We start from the raw sequence: 18,157 nt of genomic DNA on the forward strand, positions 1-18,157 counted from the left end.
GACTCTGAATCCGTTCATGTTATGTTTTGATTTTGACATTTTTATTTTTCATATATCTACTTTCATAATTCATTCGAGCAGTGATAAAGAAAAAGTCGTAGAAAACCAAAACAACCAAAACACAATTTAATCATTTTTATACCAAATAAAACTAATACCAATATGAAGAAAAAGGTATTAATCATATAAAATAACATATCTAATACATAATCATATTAAATTTATATTTAATTTAAGGTCCTTTTGATGGGCAAAAGTGGATCTGGTAAAACCAGTATGAGATCCATTATTTTTGCCAACTACATAGCCAGAGACACCACCCGACTTGGAGCGACAAGTGATTCTATTATTTTAATTATCAATATTTGCAATCAGTTTTTAATATATCTTTTGTTTTGTTTTTTTATCAAAAATAGTTGATGTTGAACATTCACATGTTAGATTTCTGGGCAATCTTGTACTCAATCTTTGGGATTGCGGAGGGCAAGAGTCATTCATGCAACAATACTTTGCGTCGCAAAAAGACAACATTTTCCGAAATGTAGAAGTCTTGATTTATGTGTTCGATGTAGAGAGCAGAGAACTGGAGCGTGATGTTCACTATTATCAATCTTGTCTGGAGGCACTTTTGCAAGTGAGTATGATAGTAGTTTAGTACTAGTATGATACAAAAAAAACATGACACCCAACAGTTTTGTTATAAAATCATATTTAATGTTTATTTTTATCGCTTGTTGGTTCGATACTAAACTTATTCTATAAAACCAAAAAGACTAAGTTTTTTGTCCAGTAATAAAAGTTTCAGGTTAAAGAGTCGTTGCTTTATTGTTATTTTATAATGCAGTCTATAGATAGAACATATAATAACTCGTCACACAGAAATCGTTTTTGACCCCGCTTTGAGATAATTTAAGTTTTTGGGTAGACTGTTTTGATGCCACATGACGGTTCGAACGTATTATGAAAAGAATCTTTAAAAAAAAAAACAATTTCCAATATTTTCAAAACAGCGCAGCGTTGAAATTGCTCTCTGACCTGCAACCCACAGACCTAGCCATCTCAGTTTCTGCACCATTACTCGTTTGATATGGTTCAGTATTATTTAACAACCCGAACATATTGTTGTATTTTCTTATGCAATCACCATTGATGCAAACAAGACTCAAAATAGCCCGAGAAGGGCTCGATATAGCATGACTGGGATGATAGAGCCTTTGGTTTTTTTTTTAGTTAGAAGCACCCTGTACGCTAAACTTGAACTTGCTTTACTTTTGCGGCCCAAAGCTCGATCAACGCTCGCTAACAATGACCGAACAGATCGAGAAAAAAGTTGAGCGCGACTATTTTACTTAATTTTTTCTTGCTTTTTGCTTTTTTTGTTTAGAAGAAATGAATTAATTTCGAAATATTCTATCAATCTTTTTCTCTGAATTGCATAGTTTACATTCGATAAAAAGCAGCTTTAGAAAATTTTCTTCAAAACCACAAATTCTCGAAGAATTTTTAAAATTAAAAGCTTAATTCTCACGCGTCACCATGTTCCATGGAAATCATCTGGTGTTGCACGTACTAGGTCCTAAAACAGTTAATTTAGGACCAAGTACTAGTTAGAACTTGGTCCTAGCTAGCCCCTTAAAATCGGCTAGTACCTAGTTATTATCCCAATCCTTAGTACTCAAATCGGTACCAAGTGATTTCTTCACAAAAGTACTAAGTGAAATTGGTACCGATTATTAGTTAGTTTTCGGTATAAGTTAGAACCTCAAAATCGGTAGTCTAGCGGTTACTACTTGAATAAAGCAATAAATTTCTTTCTTTTTTAGAGTTATCTGACAAACTTTTTAATTTCTTGGGTGTTCTTTCGCTTAACAAGTGTATTTTTGTAAAATTGAATTATTTTTAATTTACCAAAAACACCTGAAATGAGAAATGCAATGTCGAAACGGAAAGAATGGACTTTTTAATAAAGAAGTACCAAAAAAGTTTTTCGATTTTGTCTGACCTTTCCAAAAGCGATAGCCAAAGCAAGAAAGATGGTCGACACGTAGACGTTCTGCATTAGCATTTCTCGAAGCCTCACAATACTGGAAGCCATTTTGGAGTAAAGTTACACTTTTTTTTTTTTTTTTTTTTTTTTTATAATTAACGCGCACTAAAGGGAGTTAAATACCCTTAATATGTTAAACACAGTGCGAGCTTCAGGAAAATAGGGAGGGATTTAAAAGGAGAAACCGATGCACATTAGTTTTAAAGCTCTGGACATCAAAATGGCAGGGAAAAACAGAGGCGGGTAATATATTCCACATTCGTGTGGTGCGGCTAAAGAAAGAATCTCTGTATTTGACGGTACGTCCGAAGTTGGGCTCAAGGGTAAACTGATGAGCATTCCTAGAAGCGCGAGTATTACGGTTAAATTTTTTCAGGGGAGGAATGCAACTAGCTATTTCATCTGAACATTGTTTATAAAAATAGCGATAAAACAAGGAGAGACATGACACATTACGTCGGTGGTCTAGGGACGCAATTTGCTCAGTTATCGATCTATCATCTATCATTTTGAAAGCGCGTTTTTGTATTCTGTCCAAGAAACTCAAATACGTTATCGGAGCACCAGCCCAGATGTGACAATTGTATTCAAGTTTTGGTCGAATGTAAGCTTTATAGATTACAGCTAGATCAGAAGATGAGAAGAATTTCTTGCATCTTCGGAGAAAACCTAAACATTTCGCAGCGTTTTTGGCGACATCGAATATGTGTTCGTTCCACAGAAGGTGGTTTGTTACACTCATACCGAGAATGGAAAGTTTCTCAGTTTCCTCGATGCAAGTGCCACTCATTGATAGTGGCATGGGTGGAAGGTTCCGTTTTAATGATAGTAAGCAGCATTGTGTTTTTGAAGCATTAAATTCTACACGATTTCTTATTCCCCATTGAACAATGCTGTCAAGGTCAGAATTTAATGAGCTTATCATATTTTGTCGTTGAAAATCCACATCCGAAGGACATGGGTGTGAATCTTCAAACGAATATGAAAAGCTGAGGGTACTATCATCTGCGAAACAATTTAATGGATTAGAAGTTTCAGAGAGCAAATCATTAATGAAAATGAGAAAGAGAGTCGGAGACAAAACGGAGCCCTGGGGCACACCAGCGTTTATTTTGTGGATTTCAGACTTGAAACCATCCAATACGACTTGTATTGAACGGCCCGAAAGGTTATTTCTAATCCAATGAAGAAGAGAATCATCGATACCGAATGCATGCATTTTCGATAAGAGAGCTTGATGCCAAACTCTATCAAATGCCTTTGAAATATCAAGCGCAATAATCTTGCTTTCTCCAAAACGATGCAAAGATTTGTTCCACTGTTCGGTGAGATATACCATCAGATCACCAGTGGACCTATTGCTACGAAAGCCGTACTGCCGGTCATTAAGAAGCTTCCGTTCTTCAAGATATTTCTTAAGCTGGAAATTAATCAGCGTTTCCATGACCTTGGAAAGAAGGGACGTGAGTGCAATTGGTCGATAGTTGGAGGGTGAGGAGGATTCGCCTTTTTTAGGGACAGGCTGGACAAATGCTGTTTTCCATCCACTCGGAACGAGTCCAGTAGAGTAGGACAGATGAAAAAGCTTACGCAGTGGTTTTGCCAGCGTGGAAGAACACCTCTTCAGAACGATGGGAGGGATACTATCCGGGCCAGCGGATTTGTGTATGTCAAGGTCTTTCAGGACTCTTGCCACTGTACGAGTGCGAAAGAAGATTCGTCCCATGGAACCGTTTACGCACTCAAGTACCTACTGGAGGAGTCATGACACTATCTGGCAGTGTAGAGTTGGTAGCGAACTGCTTTGCAAGGAGATTAGCTTTCTCAACAGAGCTTACAAAGGGAGTGTCATTGAAGACAAGCGTTGGAACCGCAGATGACGAAGAGTTTTTAATGTTTTTAGCAAATGACCAAAAATTTTTACTCCCTGTGGGACATTGAAGTATTTTTTGTCTTAATTTTTGATCATGCAGGAATTTGGTTCGTCGGATATGGGCGTTGCTGACCTTTCTAGCCTGTTTGAACTTTTTCCGGTTTTCCTCAGTGGGATTGGCTTTATAACAACGGAAGCTTACCTCTTTATTCCTGATAACCTCTTTACAGCTCGAGTCAAACCATGCATTCTCATTCTGAAAACAATAGCATACGACTTCCTCGAACTTGCCTATAGGCAATGATTAAATCTTTCCTGTCGCATTGTAGTAAAAAAAGACACAGGACTGCGTTTTTCTTAAATTATTGTTTTTATAAAAATATATTTTTTATGTATGTTGGAACAAACGTCTATCCGAAACTGTCGTTAACTACTTAATATGGCTCTGCTGAATTAAGGTCATCTGTTTATACCTCGAGTATTTTAATGACACTTTCGTCCGTTTTGGTGACCTGTTGTCTATGTTTACCAGATCATACAATTTCGCACTCATGAATTCATTCTTGACTCAAAATTCTTGATCAAAAGTCGAATTTTTTCTTGTAAAGCTTAACCACATTTGTTTTTTATTTGTTTCAATAGTCTTTTTACTATTTTCTACTTTTTGTATAAATTTCCCTTAAATATCAAAATAAATTATTTCAAACATCAAAATATTGCCGGCATGACGGTTAGACCAGTTTTATAATGTCGTTTTCGATTGGCTTTCCGGAAGCGTCCAGAATCATTCAGAAGCCTTCTGAAAGTGTGTTATTCACAAAATCATGACAGCTAGCACGCTTCCCAGAATAAAAATTCTCTTCTCGATGTCAAATCAGAATCGACTCAAAATTACTAACTAATACATAGAAAATTAATGTCAAACAAGATTTTCTCGTATAAAATTAAATAATTTTTATTTGATTATTCACCAATTCACCAGTGGAAGCGATTCAAAGTGTTTTATTGGATCTCAGAATGTGTGAATCCTTTAGTGAAACCAATCGGAAACGACATAAGTATTAATTCTTAGGACCGCCTTGTGAACTTAGATCAGATCCTATACATACATATATGTGAAGAAATGCTCGGGTACTAACATTTCCTTATGACCGAGTACCAGTGCTAGTACTAGGTCTAGCTATACCGGGTACCTATTAAGCTGGTCTTGTACTTTTGTGAAAAAATTGGCAGTAAAAGTTTCTGAATTAATTTTATCAGTTTCCTTGTGTTTCTGATGCAACTTCTCTTTAAGATCATAAACTAAGTACTTTTGAAGTCTTATGTAATAAACCCTAACGTGCAAAATTTCTGCATGAGTTTAATTATTTTAAAAAAGATTAGTCGGTCAAAATTTTACAAAAACATTAGAGTTTATTTGAAAAAAATTTTGAACAAATTAAATGTTAGTTCCGAAAATATAAAAAAAAACATTTTTTCTTTCTTAAAGTTATTCATTGTTGTATAATTCTTTAAAACTTTCAGAACTCTCCAAATGCAAAAATATTCTGCCTCATTCATAAAATGGATCTGGTTGCGGAAGAGCAACGAGAGAGTTTATTTAAAGGGCGAGAAGAAGATTTAATTCGTTTGTCTCGTCCCGGCAACATTACTTGCTTCAGGACAAGCATTTGGGATGAAACCCTATACAGGTAAACTATACAAAATGTCTCCTTATTTATTAATTTTTTTTATTATTATCTTTCGTATTCTTTCAAAAGAGCTTGGTCTAGCATTGTTACAATGCTCATTCCTAATGTAGCCGCGCTAGAAAACTCTCTAGCCCACTTCGCTAACGTCATTGATGCCGACGAAGTTCTTCTCTTTGAAAAGGCTACATTTCTTGTGATATCACATTGTCAGAGCCGACAATATCGAGACTCTCATCGTTTTGAAAAAGTCTCCAACATCATCAAACAATTTAAACTAAGCTGTTCGAAACTAGGTGCAAAGTTCCAATCGATGGAAGTGAGAAACAGTGTATTCGCCGCATTTATTGACACCTTTACTAGCAACACATACATTATGGTAGTCATGTCGGATCCCAGCATGCCGTCCGAAGCGACTTTAGTCAATATTCGAAATGCTCGAAAATACTTTGAAGAGCTAGAGAATCCCAATAGTAATGCTGTGAGTCATCAATATCACTGAGATTATAATATCGAAAGTTCGCCATATTCGTAGCTAGTTATTCGCTTCTTCTTGACTTTTTGTTTTCTCTTTTTTTTTTTCTTTTGTAATAGAAGCAAAGTTGTTTCTCCGTTTAGTACATAAATAATAATAATAATATATATTTTTTGAATATCGTTATAAACATTCAACTATAGCCTAATATACAAGGTAATAAATTGTCTAAAATTCATTATATAAAAAAAAAACCAATGACTAAACTATTTACACAAAAATATCACGATGTCTTTTTAAACCAATCAATCAACATGGCTGTTACATTTTCTTTTTTCTATGAATAATATTTTCGGACTTCTTCGGAGAGTTTATGGAAATTATCTTCATCGACTGGAACAAATCTCTTAGCTCCTCGGCTAAAGAAATAGACATCTCCTGTATAGATATCAAACCAAAGTGCGTGAATATGCAAGTCGTGTGTTTTTAATCTATCCTTGAGAAATCCATAGGATGCAACATTAGAAACTTGATGTAGGGTATTTATTTGTGAGAGTTTATCTTCGAGTGCAAACTTGTCTTCAGGATCAATGTATGCTACAAATTTTCTTGTTGGCGTTTCTGAGGAAAATATAAGAGGATCTTTCATTCCGTTGTTTTTCCATTCGGTAAATTTGGTTAAACTAGATCCAGCGTGAGTGCACATCCACGATCGAAGAGGAGATAGACGTCGGTTTTTCTTAAAAAAAAAAACAACAAAAATTAACAAGTTTTTTTTCGGACTTGCAAAGTTATTCTTACTTGTGAACTAAAATCAGGATCTTTTAATTGATAAAGGAGATTCATTGCTTTGCAATCGCTATGGCCGCACACGATAATGTGTCGCACACTGTTTATCACACAGCCGAGTTCCAGAGCAGCGGGTTCACAGCTAAAGTACTCATCTTCAAAGTGATGTGCATGAGGAATGACATTGCCTGGATTTCGCACTGTAAAATATCAAGCTGAATTATTTTATATTTTTAAAAGAAATTAAAAAAAACATACATTTTTTAATACAGAAAAAAAATCAAAAAGAAAAAATGTAGTTGAGGAATGCAAGAAAATAAATAGTCAACTTTGATAAATGGCATTACAATATATCTATACATCTTCCATCTCTGAATGTTTGAATCTGATCGCAATATGCACTCAATTGGCTTTTTGATTGCATTTTTTCCGTAGAAGGCAGTAAAGTTAAATCAAATCTTTTGTTATCAGGGATAGAAAGTCTATTGAAATGCCAGCTCCAAAGTCATTTAAATGGATCTACTTTTTTGATAATGTAGTAACTTACTGGCCATACTGTTAAAAGCATCTGGAGATGATTTTGACAAAAAGAAACACTCATTTTGCACGATTTGTTCAGAAAATAAAATGCACGACTGGGTCGCACGAACTTGATCTTTGAGTTCAAGTTGCTTAAATTTTTAAGACTTTTTATATAGAAATTTGGAAAAAATTAAAAAATTCGTTTTTTAAAAAAATTATATTAAAATCTGAATTTAAATTGCCCTCCAAAACAAGTATGCAGTTTTGATTGATATATTAACATGCATTTTTAGAAAAAAAAATTGGGTTGGGGTCGAAATTCTGTATGGGCCAAAATTCGGATTCCAAAATTCTGTATTCCAAAATTCTGTATTTTAAAATTCTGTAAATTCAAAATTCTGTATTTTAAAATTCTGTAAATTCAAAATTCTGTATTCTAAAATTCTGTAAACACAAAATTCTGGATTTCAAAATTCTGTATTCCAAAATTCTGTACTCCAAAATTCTGTAAATGATAAAAGAAAAATTGTTTTGATAATGAAAAAAGTGCGCACTTTTTTCATTATCAAAACAATTTTTCTTTTATCATTTACAAAATTTGGAGTACAGATTTTTGATATTTTCTATGCAGAACCTTGAAGCAGTATGCGTTCGACAGTTAAAGTTAAGTGTTATGAGTTAATCGTGATATAAAATGAAATCAGAAAAATGGAAAATATTAAATTATTAAAACCTAATAAAGGAAAGGATAAATTGTGTGTCGATGGTTTTATGTTTAATAACGAAGAAAGAACAACTTACAAAAAAAAAACATGGAAAATGAAATATTTGTTTAATGAAAAATCTCGGAAAATTTTTCGGAAAATAGGGTACTTAACTCAAATTAGTCATGTACTTAATAACTCCATTCGAATTTTGTCGAAAAAAAATTGAATTTTTTGAGAAAAATGAAATTCAAGCCAGCAGAACATGAAAATCTCGGAAAACTTATCGGAAAATGGAGCGCTTAATTCAAATTATTCGAACATTCAATTATTTATGTCCAATTTTTTCAAAAAAGTGGAATTTTTTGAAAAAAAAAAAAACAAATTCAAGTTAGTAGAACATGAATTTGTATGGAAAATGAAAATATTTTTTTTTTTAATGGAAAATCTCGGAAATTTTTTTCGAAAATTAAGTATTAAACTCAAAGCACTTAATTATTCAAGATAATTAAAAAAAAAATTTTTTTTTTAGAAGATCACCAGAAAAAAAATTATTTTTGTAAACAAATTTTTTTTTTGGAATTTTTGTTTGGTACCTAAATATTAATCCAAACCCGAATTTTTTACTAACAGTTTAAGGCATTTTCTGGTAATTGCTCTGCTAACTTTAATCGAGTTAGCAGAACATTAAGTTTTTCCAAAAGTAGGGGAGCACTTGATATAATATTGGGGTACTTGCTCTGCTTACTTGAGGGACATGTTTTAATGTAGAGATTTAGAATTACAGAATTTTTAAAAGCAGAATAATGGATTTGCAGAATTTTGAAAAACAGAATTTTGGATTTACAGAATTTTGAAATACAGAATAATAGAAAAGCAGAATAATGGAATACAGAATTATGTTCATACAGAATTTTTTCTTCAGATACAGAATTTTGGTCATACAGAATTTTGGAATACAGAATAACGACCCGTTCCCAAAAAAATTTCAAAATCGTTAGAGCCGTTTTTTAAAAAACTAATTTTTTATAAATAATTTTTTGGAAAAAAAGTTTTAAAATAACATTGGAATGCCATTTTGTAGAAATCACTAATAGTCTAAGATCCGGCCATAGGACGACCTACCCTCATCGTTATACCAGTTGAGAGTTATATTTTCTGAAAGCTAGTGTCTTAGGAAATAAATTGCACATGGGTTGCCAAGCGATATCCTGTCAAGGCATAGGGTTGCCAGGCCTTAAAGTTTATTTTTGCAAATTTTTCAAAATGCGACCCTGCTTATATGGCAAGCCTAAGAGTTATAAAAAAAAGAATAATGTCATAGGAAATATAATTTAAAAATTTTAATTTTCAGGATTTTTAGAAATTTGACATTTTAGAAGGGGAAACTGAGGTAAATTTAAAAAAAGGTCAAAAAGCTATATCCTTAACAAAGAGTGGTAGAAAAAAGATTGATACTGGAATCGATAGATATTGTTAAATTATATAAGTCACACATACAAACCAAAAATGTAAAAAATCTGCTACTCGAGATATGGACGTTTAAAAGTCAAAACCGTGAAATTCGATGTTTGAGAAATAATTCACCAAAAATCAGCACGAAAGGTATTTGAAATAATATTTATGTTATTAGAGAGCATAAATAAAACAACTTGACACGTATCTGCCAAATTTTTGATTTGACTTAGTTTTTGGTTCCTGTGGATTTTTGAAGAATTACAGATTTTTACAATTCAATTCACTGTTTCGGTGTTATTCTTCAAAAATACACAGGAACCAAAAACTAAGTCAAAACAAAAATTTGGCAGATTAAATTAAAATTTTTAAATTAAATTTCCTATGACATTATATTTTTTTTATAACTCTTAGGCTTGCCATATAAGCAGGGTCGCATTTTGAAAAATTTGCAAAAATAAACTTTAAGGCCTGGCAACCCTATGCCTTGACAGGATATCGCTAGGCAACCCATGAGCAAACTGTTTCTTTAGACACTACCCTTCGAAAAATATAGCTTTCAACTGGTATAATGAGGTGGATAGGTCGTCCCATGACGGGATTTCTCCCTTTAATATGTTGAAATATGAAAATAAGCACCTTTTCAAAAAATCCCCTCGCAAAAACGGTAAGTTACATTAAAAATTTGACAGACACGTGTCAAGTTATTTTATTTTTCCTAACTTATCACATAAAAATTATTTAAAAAATCTTTCATTCTGATTTTTGGTGAATTATTTCTCAAATATCGAATTGGAGTATCATGACTTTAAAAAGACTATATCTCGAGTTGTAGATTTTTTACATTTTTTTGTTCTATGTGTGGCTTTTATATTTTTATAATATCTATCGAATCCAATTTCAATTTTATTTCTATCACGTTTTGTTTAGAAAATAGATTTTTGCCCTTTTTCTAAATTCGCCTTTGTTTACCCTACTCAAACTTCAAATTTTAAAAAATCCTGAAAATCAAAATTTTCAAATTAAATTTCCTGTGACATTATATTTTTTTTACAACTCTTTGGCTTTGGGTATAAGCAGGGTGGCGTATTCAAAAATAATGAAAAATAAACTTTAAGGCCTGGCAACCCTATGCCTTGACAGGATATCGCTAGGCAACCCATGTGCAAACTGTTTCTTTAGACACTACCCTTAGGAAAATATAGCTTTCAACTGGTATAATGAGATGGATAGGTCGTCCCATGACGGGATTTTTTCCTTTAATATGTTGAAATACGAAAATAAGCACCTTTTCAAAAAATCCCCTCACAAAAACGGTAAGTTAAATTAAAAATTTGACAGACACGTGTCAAGTTATTTTATTTTTCCTAACTTATCACATAAAAATTATTTAAAAAATCTTTCATTCTGATTTTTGGTGAATTATTTCTCAAATTTCGAATTGGAGTATCATGACTTTAAAAAGACTATATCTCGCGTTGTAGATTTTTTACATTTTTTATTTGTATGTGTGGCTTTCATATATTTATAATATCTATCGATTCCAATTTCAATTTTATTTCTATCACGTTTTGTTTAGATAATAGATTTTTCCCCTTTTTCTAAATTCGCCTTTGTTTACCCTACTCAAACTTCAAATTTTAAAAAATCCTGAAAATTAAAATTTTTAAATTAAATTTCCTATGACATTATATTTTTTCTTTAACTCTTAGGCTTGCCATATAAGCAGGGTCGCATTTTCAAAAATTTGCAAAAATGAACTTTAAGGCCTGGCAACCCTATGCCTTGACAGGATATCGCTTGGCAACCCATGTGCAATTTATTTCCTTAGACACTAGCTTTCAGAAAATATAACTCTCAACTGGTATAACGATGAGGGTAGGTCGTCCTATGGCGGGATCTCCTACTATAATCAACATCTAAAAACAAAATTTCAAAAAAATTCAATATCCCGTTTTCGAAAATTTGATTTTTCAAAAAAAAATTTTCAAATTTTTTTTTTTTCAAAATTTTATTGTTGGCTTATATTCAAATTATATAAATGCTTCTTCACAAAAAGTTTCGTTGAAATCGAATAAGCAGTTTAGGAGATACAGTAGTCCCTCGATAATGTGAACTAATTAAAACAAGGCGTTTTCGGATTTTAGAGGGATTCACATTACTGGAACTTTTTCCAATTGCCATTTAACTGATTAAAACATTCTTAAAACCAATGAATATTACATTTATTTTTAGCTCAGTTTAAGCCAGTACTGAATAAAGAAAAAAATCAACAAAATACAAGTAAAAAAAACGTTAAAAAACTTCGTATAAAAAGATGTAAAATGTTAGCACACAAATCTCCAGCCTGCAGCTGCTTTCAATATTAAGAAATGTCAAGACAAATAACAGTTATCCACTTTTCAGACCTATACAAAGATTGCGTGCACGAACGAGAAAAACATGCAAGCTTTTGCAAAGGAAATTCACATTATAGAGTCTAAAAATTTTCGAAATTAACATTACAGAGATGACAATGAAAATTTTTGGCGATTCACATTTTAGAGAAATTCGCATTATCGGTAATTCACATTATCGAGGGACTACTGTAATAAGATTTGAAAAAAAACGGTTCTATGGCAGGTACCGTTAATAATGATTTTCAAAAAAAACTTTTTTCATCGAAAGATAGACCTTAACATAAAACTAACATTTGAATTTTTTATACGAAATCGTTAGAGCTACTCATCTTACTTGACTCAATTGTGCGAAATTGATAAAGACACACCAGTTATACAATTCTTCAAAGGCCCGTTCAGCTTCTGCTTGTCCTTATCATATAGAAACTTTCAGAATATCGAAGCGAGCTATAAATGGTGCGTTTGCTGGAGGGGAGGCGGTAACGACGGGATTGGCTTAAGAGTTTCGATTGGCAGGGGGAATAAAGTGAGAAAAGCAATTGGAGCCAGGGCTGTGATCAAGGCCTTAATTGACCCTACATGGGGGGTAAGCCCATCGTGAGATAAGCATAAATTTTCAGGCGCTCACGTTAAGGTTTTGTTTTTAAAACCTGTTCGTGAAGCAAAACTCTCCTTTTTCTTCACGAAGGTTCACAGGAACGTTCACGAGTGAAAATTTTTTTTCACTCGTGAACGTTCCAAATTTGTTTGAATTCGGGACTTGCCTTACAGGTGTGTATTAGGTTTGAGAAGTGAAGCTTTTTCGAAAAACCAAGGAAGCTCTAAGATCTATGCCATCAAAATCTTCTGAATAAGGTGGAACCGAAGACATTGACGAGAGTGGATGAAAATATTTTCGGTTGCTTTGAGAGAAATTTTCTTCAATTAATGTTCCCTTCAGTGTACATGGGTGAGTGATAAAGCGGTTTTGTATAAATGTATAAAAATGATTACAATAGAATTTTTGGAAATGGTATAATATTTACTCTCAAAATGCACAGAAAATATTTTGTTGCGGTTAGTTTTAAAATTACTTTAATGGTTTTCGGATTTATTATTTTAACGAAATTAGGAGTAATGTACTTTATTTTTTTTTTATTATAGATCATAAATTTAATAAAATTCAGTAAAGCCAAACCCTTGAAACCGTGATAGTGATAACGAACAAAATTAAATGGTTAAAGTACGTACAATTGTGCATAATAGGTACCTTCTATTCATCAAACGATGATTTGATTATTCAATGAAGTCCTTCAGATAGAAATTATGTATTATGTAAAGTGCGTCAGGCAGAAATATTTTTTATTAACTTTTTGATAACAAAAAGCAAGATAACCTATAATTTTTTTTTTTTTCAATTCAACCATCACAAGCTAGGTTTCATAATTTCTTTATGTTAGTTTCCTTCCTAGACAGTGGGGCTTATTAATAAACATTATATACCTAGATTGCACTTGATTAGTCATTGTAAAACTTGTTAATTAAAAAATAACACTTATCAAATCGAGAGCCCTTCTAATTTGAACTATTTCTTTTCTACGTGAACTGAACTAACTTGAGTTAATTAGTTTTGTCTTTCTATGTAGATAAGCCACAGGTCGACAAATTATAAATAAATGTTATCAAGAAAGGAAAATCTAATGCACTTCTAAATTCCTCTATCTAATTAGACAAAATGATAATAATCATTTTTTGTTTATAAGTAATCTTACCAACAAACATGTCCCCAACGTGAGTCTCGGTAAACCTTGTAGGAATCATTCGACTGTCCATACATGTGAAGAACACAGCTTTTGGCTAATGAGAAATAATAAAACAAAAAATAAAATACTATTATAAGGTTATGTTGAAGTTATGTTATTTATACATATTAAATATAGGTATTTCTTTTTGCCAAATTAAATTTTTTAATGCAGACCATTATAAAATAGATAAGCCTTATGAAAAATTAAAATTTGCATATTGTGTTTATCAAACTATCATTATAGTCCAGTTAACCTTTGCGATTCTGCAGAGGAAGATCGTGCGTCAAATCCGGTTGTTCTGATTTTTGATACAATTGTTTATAAAAAGGGCCACGAATGTTGGCAGAATATTTTGGAGTCAAGGAGCAGAATTTTTAAAATCCTAGAGCCAAAAATAGCCGTTTTCAAAAATGGTCCAAGAAAACGCATACATTTTTTTTTTTATTAATCTTTAGATAACTTTTGCTTATAAGACTTCAAGTAGGTATAATTATTTGTTTTTCATTTTGTTGATACATTTTCGTTTTCATGCTCATTAAAGGGCGTAAAATTTAGTTTGTAATACATAAAAATAAAAAATGTGGATTTTTGATGTAAGCTTAAATTTTAAAGGAGCCTTAACCCCTTGCAGCCCCATGTGTCATATCTGTTACAAACCAACAAAGATCCCACAAAAGCTATACAAACATTATTTTGAAATATTTGCTTTATCGAAATACGAGGGCGGTTTGAAAAGTTCTCGGCCTGACCGTTCAGTACTCCAAATCAAAGTTCATGGTGTTTAGATTCTCTCTAGAGATTTCAACTCTATTGAATATTTGTTCTTTTTTAAGCAAACGCGGCAGCCACCTTGCGAAACGTTTTTTCGACCCCAATTCTTCGGTCAAAATGTGGTAAACCCGCTCAGAAGAGATCCCCATGGTCTTGCTTGTTTTTCGCAATTTTAACCTTCGGTCGTCTAAAACCATTTTATGGACTTTATCGACGTTTTCTGAAGAGGTGGATGTTTTTGGCTTCCGCTTCTGGGATCATCTTCGACGCTCTGTCTGCCATGTTTAAATAAGGCTGCCAACTTTTTGACCGTGGAATATGAAGGTGCAGATTCCCCCAATGTCTAATAGAAGTCTTCTGTAATTTGATTTGGCGTCATATTGTTTTTGGCTAAATTTTAATAACAGCTTTGATTTAATTTTTTTTTTCAATTTTCGTTATTAGCAAAAGATAAGTTCAAACAAAAAATTGCACTGATAAAAATTCGTGACAAATTTTAATGAAACTTAACATACAATCATAATATATATTCGGCTATTTGGGAAATTAAAATTAGTTTGTTTAACCAACGCCATCTATGTTAGGTCGAGAACTTTTCAAACCACCCTCGTAGTACACCATATTTCTAATAAATATGTTAATGTTGAAAGTTAGGCTTTTTTTGAAAATAAGCTAATTAGTGTAAAAACTACGCAATTCAGAAAAAATAGTTTTCCTGCATAAACTAACAGGGTTTTATTTTTGGATTTTAGGAAAGTGCCTAAAAATTAATATTCGATAGTTTTTTGTTTGAATTTTTGCATATAGTACATACATACATATATACAAAAATAAATTATTTAAACTAGTTTTTTTACTCCGTAAATATCGAAATAATTAAGAAAATAATGAAGATATTAAATTAAAAAAAAGTGTATTATTATATTTAAAAGGAAGTCAATTGACATTATTAATTTAAAAATTTACGATCTTAGGTTAAAAGGGGTTAAATCGCCAAGTTCCATATTTAAAGAGCCAAGTTTTGATAAATCGTGTGAAACTTTCAAGGAGCCGGTTTTGGCGATAAATAATCTGCGAATGATGGCGAAATGGAGTCCAAAGTTTTCGAACACGAAAACACGATCAAAAATATAAAAAATGTCACAAAATACCAACATTTTTCAGTCATTACTGATTTGAGCTCTTAAAAACTTATTTTTCCAGTATTTGGAGATCAATGGTTTCTAACGTATTGTTTTTCAAAGTTGATTTATCAATACAGTTTTTAGTATAGAAGTTATTCAGTCAGTGGTGAATATTGCCCCTCAAGAGGGGCAAGAGGGCACGACCGAAATGGCCGTGCCAAATTTTTTACATTTTGTTTAAATATTGACTCTAAATGAAAGTCGGAATTTTTCGACATCAAAAGCTCACAAAAGTGCATTTTATCAAATAGTTTCTTTTCAAATATGACCACAGCACATTTTGCGTTGCGTTGTTTCCATCAATATACTCGCCCTTAAGAACAAGAAAAATTTTATGCTTTATGACATGTTTCTGGCCACTAGCCAGAATTTATATTAATTGGGGTACATTTGCTATGCAAAAAAAAGTACTTATTCATTAATTATTAAAAAAAAAATGATTGCTATAAATAAATTATGCTGTTTTTGTTATTTTGTTTTACTAGCTAAGTTCATCTCAGCTGACTCGTATAAGCTCACTCATTTTTACCCGCCAATATTGACATCATTATAAATCCAAATGAAAACATCTTTTAAATTCACGACTATCACAACCACAACTCACAATCACAATAAATCATGTTAGCTGTTATTGATAGAGCTTATTTGTACTTGCTCATAATCGCACGATGTAAACAGTCCAAAGGTCAATATTTTATTTAATCTCAACACCAATACTAGTCAATAGATTTAAAGTTAGACTGTCTCAGGTCTCACTATCAAGATTTAATAGCTCGCTCAATGTCATGGAGAGAGTGACTTTCAAACTCAGTGTCAACTAGTCGAAGTCACTCAATGGAAATAGTAATGTGTGGTCGTATGTAGTCGTTGTTGCATGCACTCACTCACCTCAGGGTGGTCGCGAACTTGTTCAAATTCCTTAACCATCTGCAGTCGGTCTGTATTCCGATAGAGTAGAATACCTCGCAATATTCTGTTCATTCTTTTTAGGTTGTTTTTGTTGTTTATTAATTTATTTATTTTTTTTTTTTTCAAATCAAAGGCCGTGTTTTTTTTTGGTTTTTATGGTTCAACTAAATATGCTAATTAATTCGTTGTGTATGTTACTTTCTTCCAAATCAAATGCAACTTATAAATATTGTAAATTCAAAAAGCTTCTTTCTTTTGTTTAATACATTTTGTTTTTGAATGCACAGAACTTAGAAAATTAAAAAAACAGGTTGGTCGTTTGTTAAAGACTAAAGACTGTGCTACCAAACACACGTTTTGGCCCAGTTTTTCGAAATTATATTGATACTTAATAAACGCGAGTTCCGCTGATATAGGTACAAGTGTGAAAAGCGAACTGTCGAAAGAAAAAATCTAAACAACTTTAGGCTTTAATAGACGGCATCATCGATATCAAAATGAACTCATACTTTGGAACGATGACGGAATTATACCTAGCTACTTACTGGATGGGATGAGGAAAGCTTTTAGCTAAATTCTCCAAATGAGAGTGCTTCAAATAAAAATGTGTGCTTTTTAGTGCTTTAATCTCATCGCGTCAATAAACAAAAATGTAATCATTTATGCCATGTGGTTAAATTTATTGTTTTTAGTTTTGACAAAAAGTTGATTAAACTAAGTATTTAATGGAAAAATAAATTATTTTTCTGCAATAGTTTGCAATTGTTAATGGGAATCTGGAAGTGACAGCCATTGAAAGTGTTTGTTTATAAGCAAATGCCAGTTTATTATTAACCTGACAAATTCAAACAGGTGGCTAAATAAAAACAAACACCAGCAACACTCCGTTTTAATTTTATAGGGACTTTTTTTTTTTCTTCAATTACCTATACTTTTTTTTACTCAAGCGTATCTTATATTAAAATTATTAGTCTCAAAAAAAATTTGAATAAACAAGTAAAGTATGTAGTTTTTTTTTATTGATTTAGAAAACCAAACATTTAGAGTGATTTTTGAAAATTAGTTTTTGTAATCTATTCTAAACAATTGCATTAGAGCCAGAGTGTGTTTTTTTTTGTCATAAGACAAAGCTTACAAAGCTTACTAGCTATTCAATGCATTTTCACTAAATTTTAAAAATTATGATAAGATAATGACACATAGTCCAAGAGTTAGTATTGCAAATGCGAAATTTATTTTTTACATCCCAGTAAGAATCATAAAGAGCAAAATTTTGATTGGCATTTTAAAAATCCGTAATATACTATATAATTTGTTACATTTTTTTTTTAACTTTGAAATGTCAATTTAATGAAAAAAATCAGTATAGGCTAGTCGTTCATAAATGCAGGACTGCAGCCTTTAATTTGGTTAAAAAATGCAAAAAGTTTGGGTCCGAAAATTTTGTTTTTTGCTTTGTGTGATATCTTATAAATTATAATACAAATCAATGAGGATAATTTCTTGAGTATAATTTTGTTTCGTTTCGGTGTTATTACCACCAGTTTTTCAACTGAA

General features: G+C 32.0%; 2 protein-coding genes across 3 annotated transcripts; one reads left to right on the forward strand and one right to left on the reverse strand.

Moving 5' to 3' along the window:
* The first annotated feature begins 41 nt into the window (after window positions 1-41).
* Window positions 42-6,224, forward strand: LOC129914133 (ras-related GTP-binding protein A). Its single transcript, XM_055993206.1, has 5 exons — window positions 42-174; window positions 238-337; window positions 417-634; window positions 5,445-5,611; window positions 5,681-6,224. The coding sequence occupies exons 1-5, from the start codon at window positions 163-165 to the stop codon at window positions 6,108-6,110; spliced, it is 927 nt and encodes a 308-aa protein (XP_055849181.1). The 5' UTR covers window positions 42-162; the 3' UTR covers window positions 6,111-6,224.
* A 128-nt stretch (window positions 6,225-6,352) lies between these two features.
* Window positions 6,353-17,197, reverse strand: LOC129914134 (beta carbonic anhydrase 1). Of its 2 annotated transcripts, none has more exons than XM_055993207.1 (4): window positions 16,580-17,197; window positions 13,704-13,788; window positions 6,885-7,072; window positions 6,353-6,822 (listed from the first exon to the last, which is right to left on the reverse strand). In XM_055993207.1, exons 1-4 carry the CDS (start codon window positions 16,670-16,672, stop codon window positions 6,421-6,423), a joined length of 768 nt encoding a protein of 255 aa, XP_055849182.1. In that variant the 5' UTR covers window positions 16,673-17,197; the 3' UTR covers window positions 6,353-6,420. The 2 variants fall into 2 exon arrangements, with proteins under 2 accessions (XP_055849182.1, XP_055849183.1); XM_055993208.1 differs by lacking the exon at window positions 16,580-17,197 and adding an exon at window positions 16,221-16,499.
* Between the last annotated feature and the right edge of the window lie 960 nt (window positions 17,198-18,157).

This window comes from Episyrphus balteatus, chromosome 3 (assembly GCF_945859705.1).
Source record: "Episyrphus balteatus chromosome 3, idEpiBalt1.1, whole genome shotgun sequence".
NCBI classification, from domain to species: Eukaryota; Metazoa; Arthropoda; class Insecta; order Diptera; family Syrphidae; genus Episyrphus; species Episyrphus balteatus.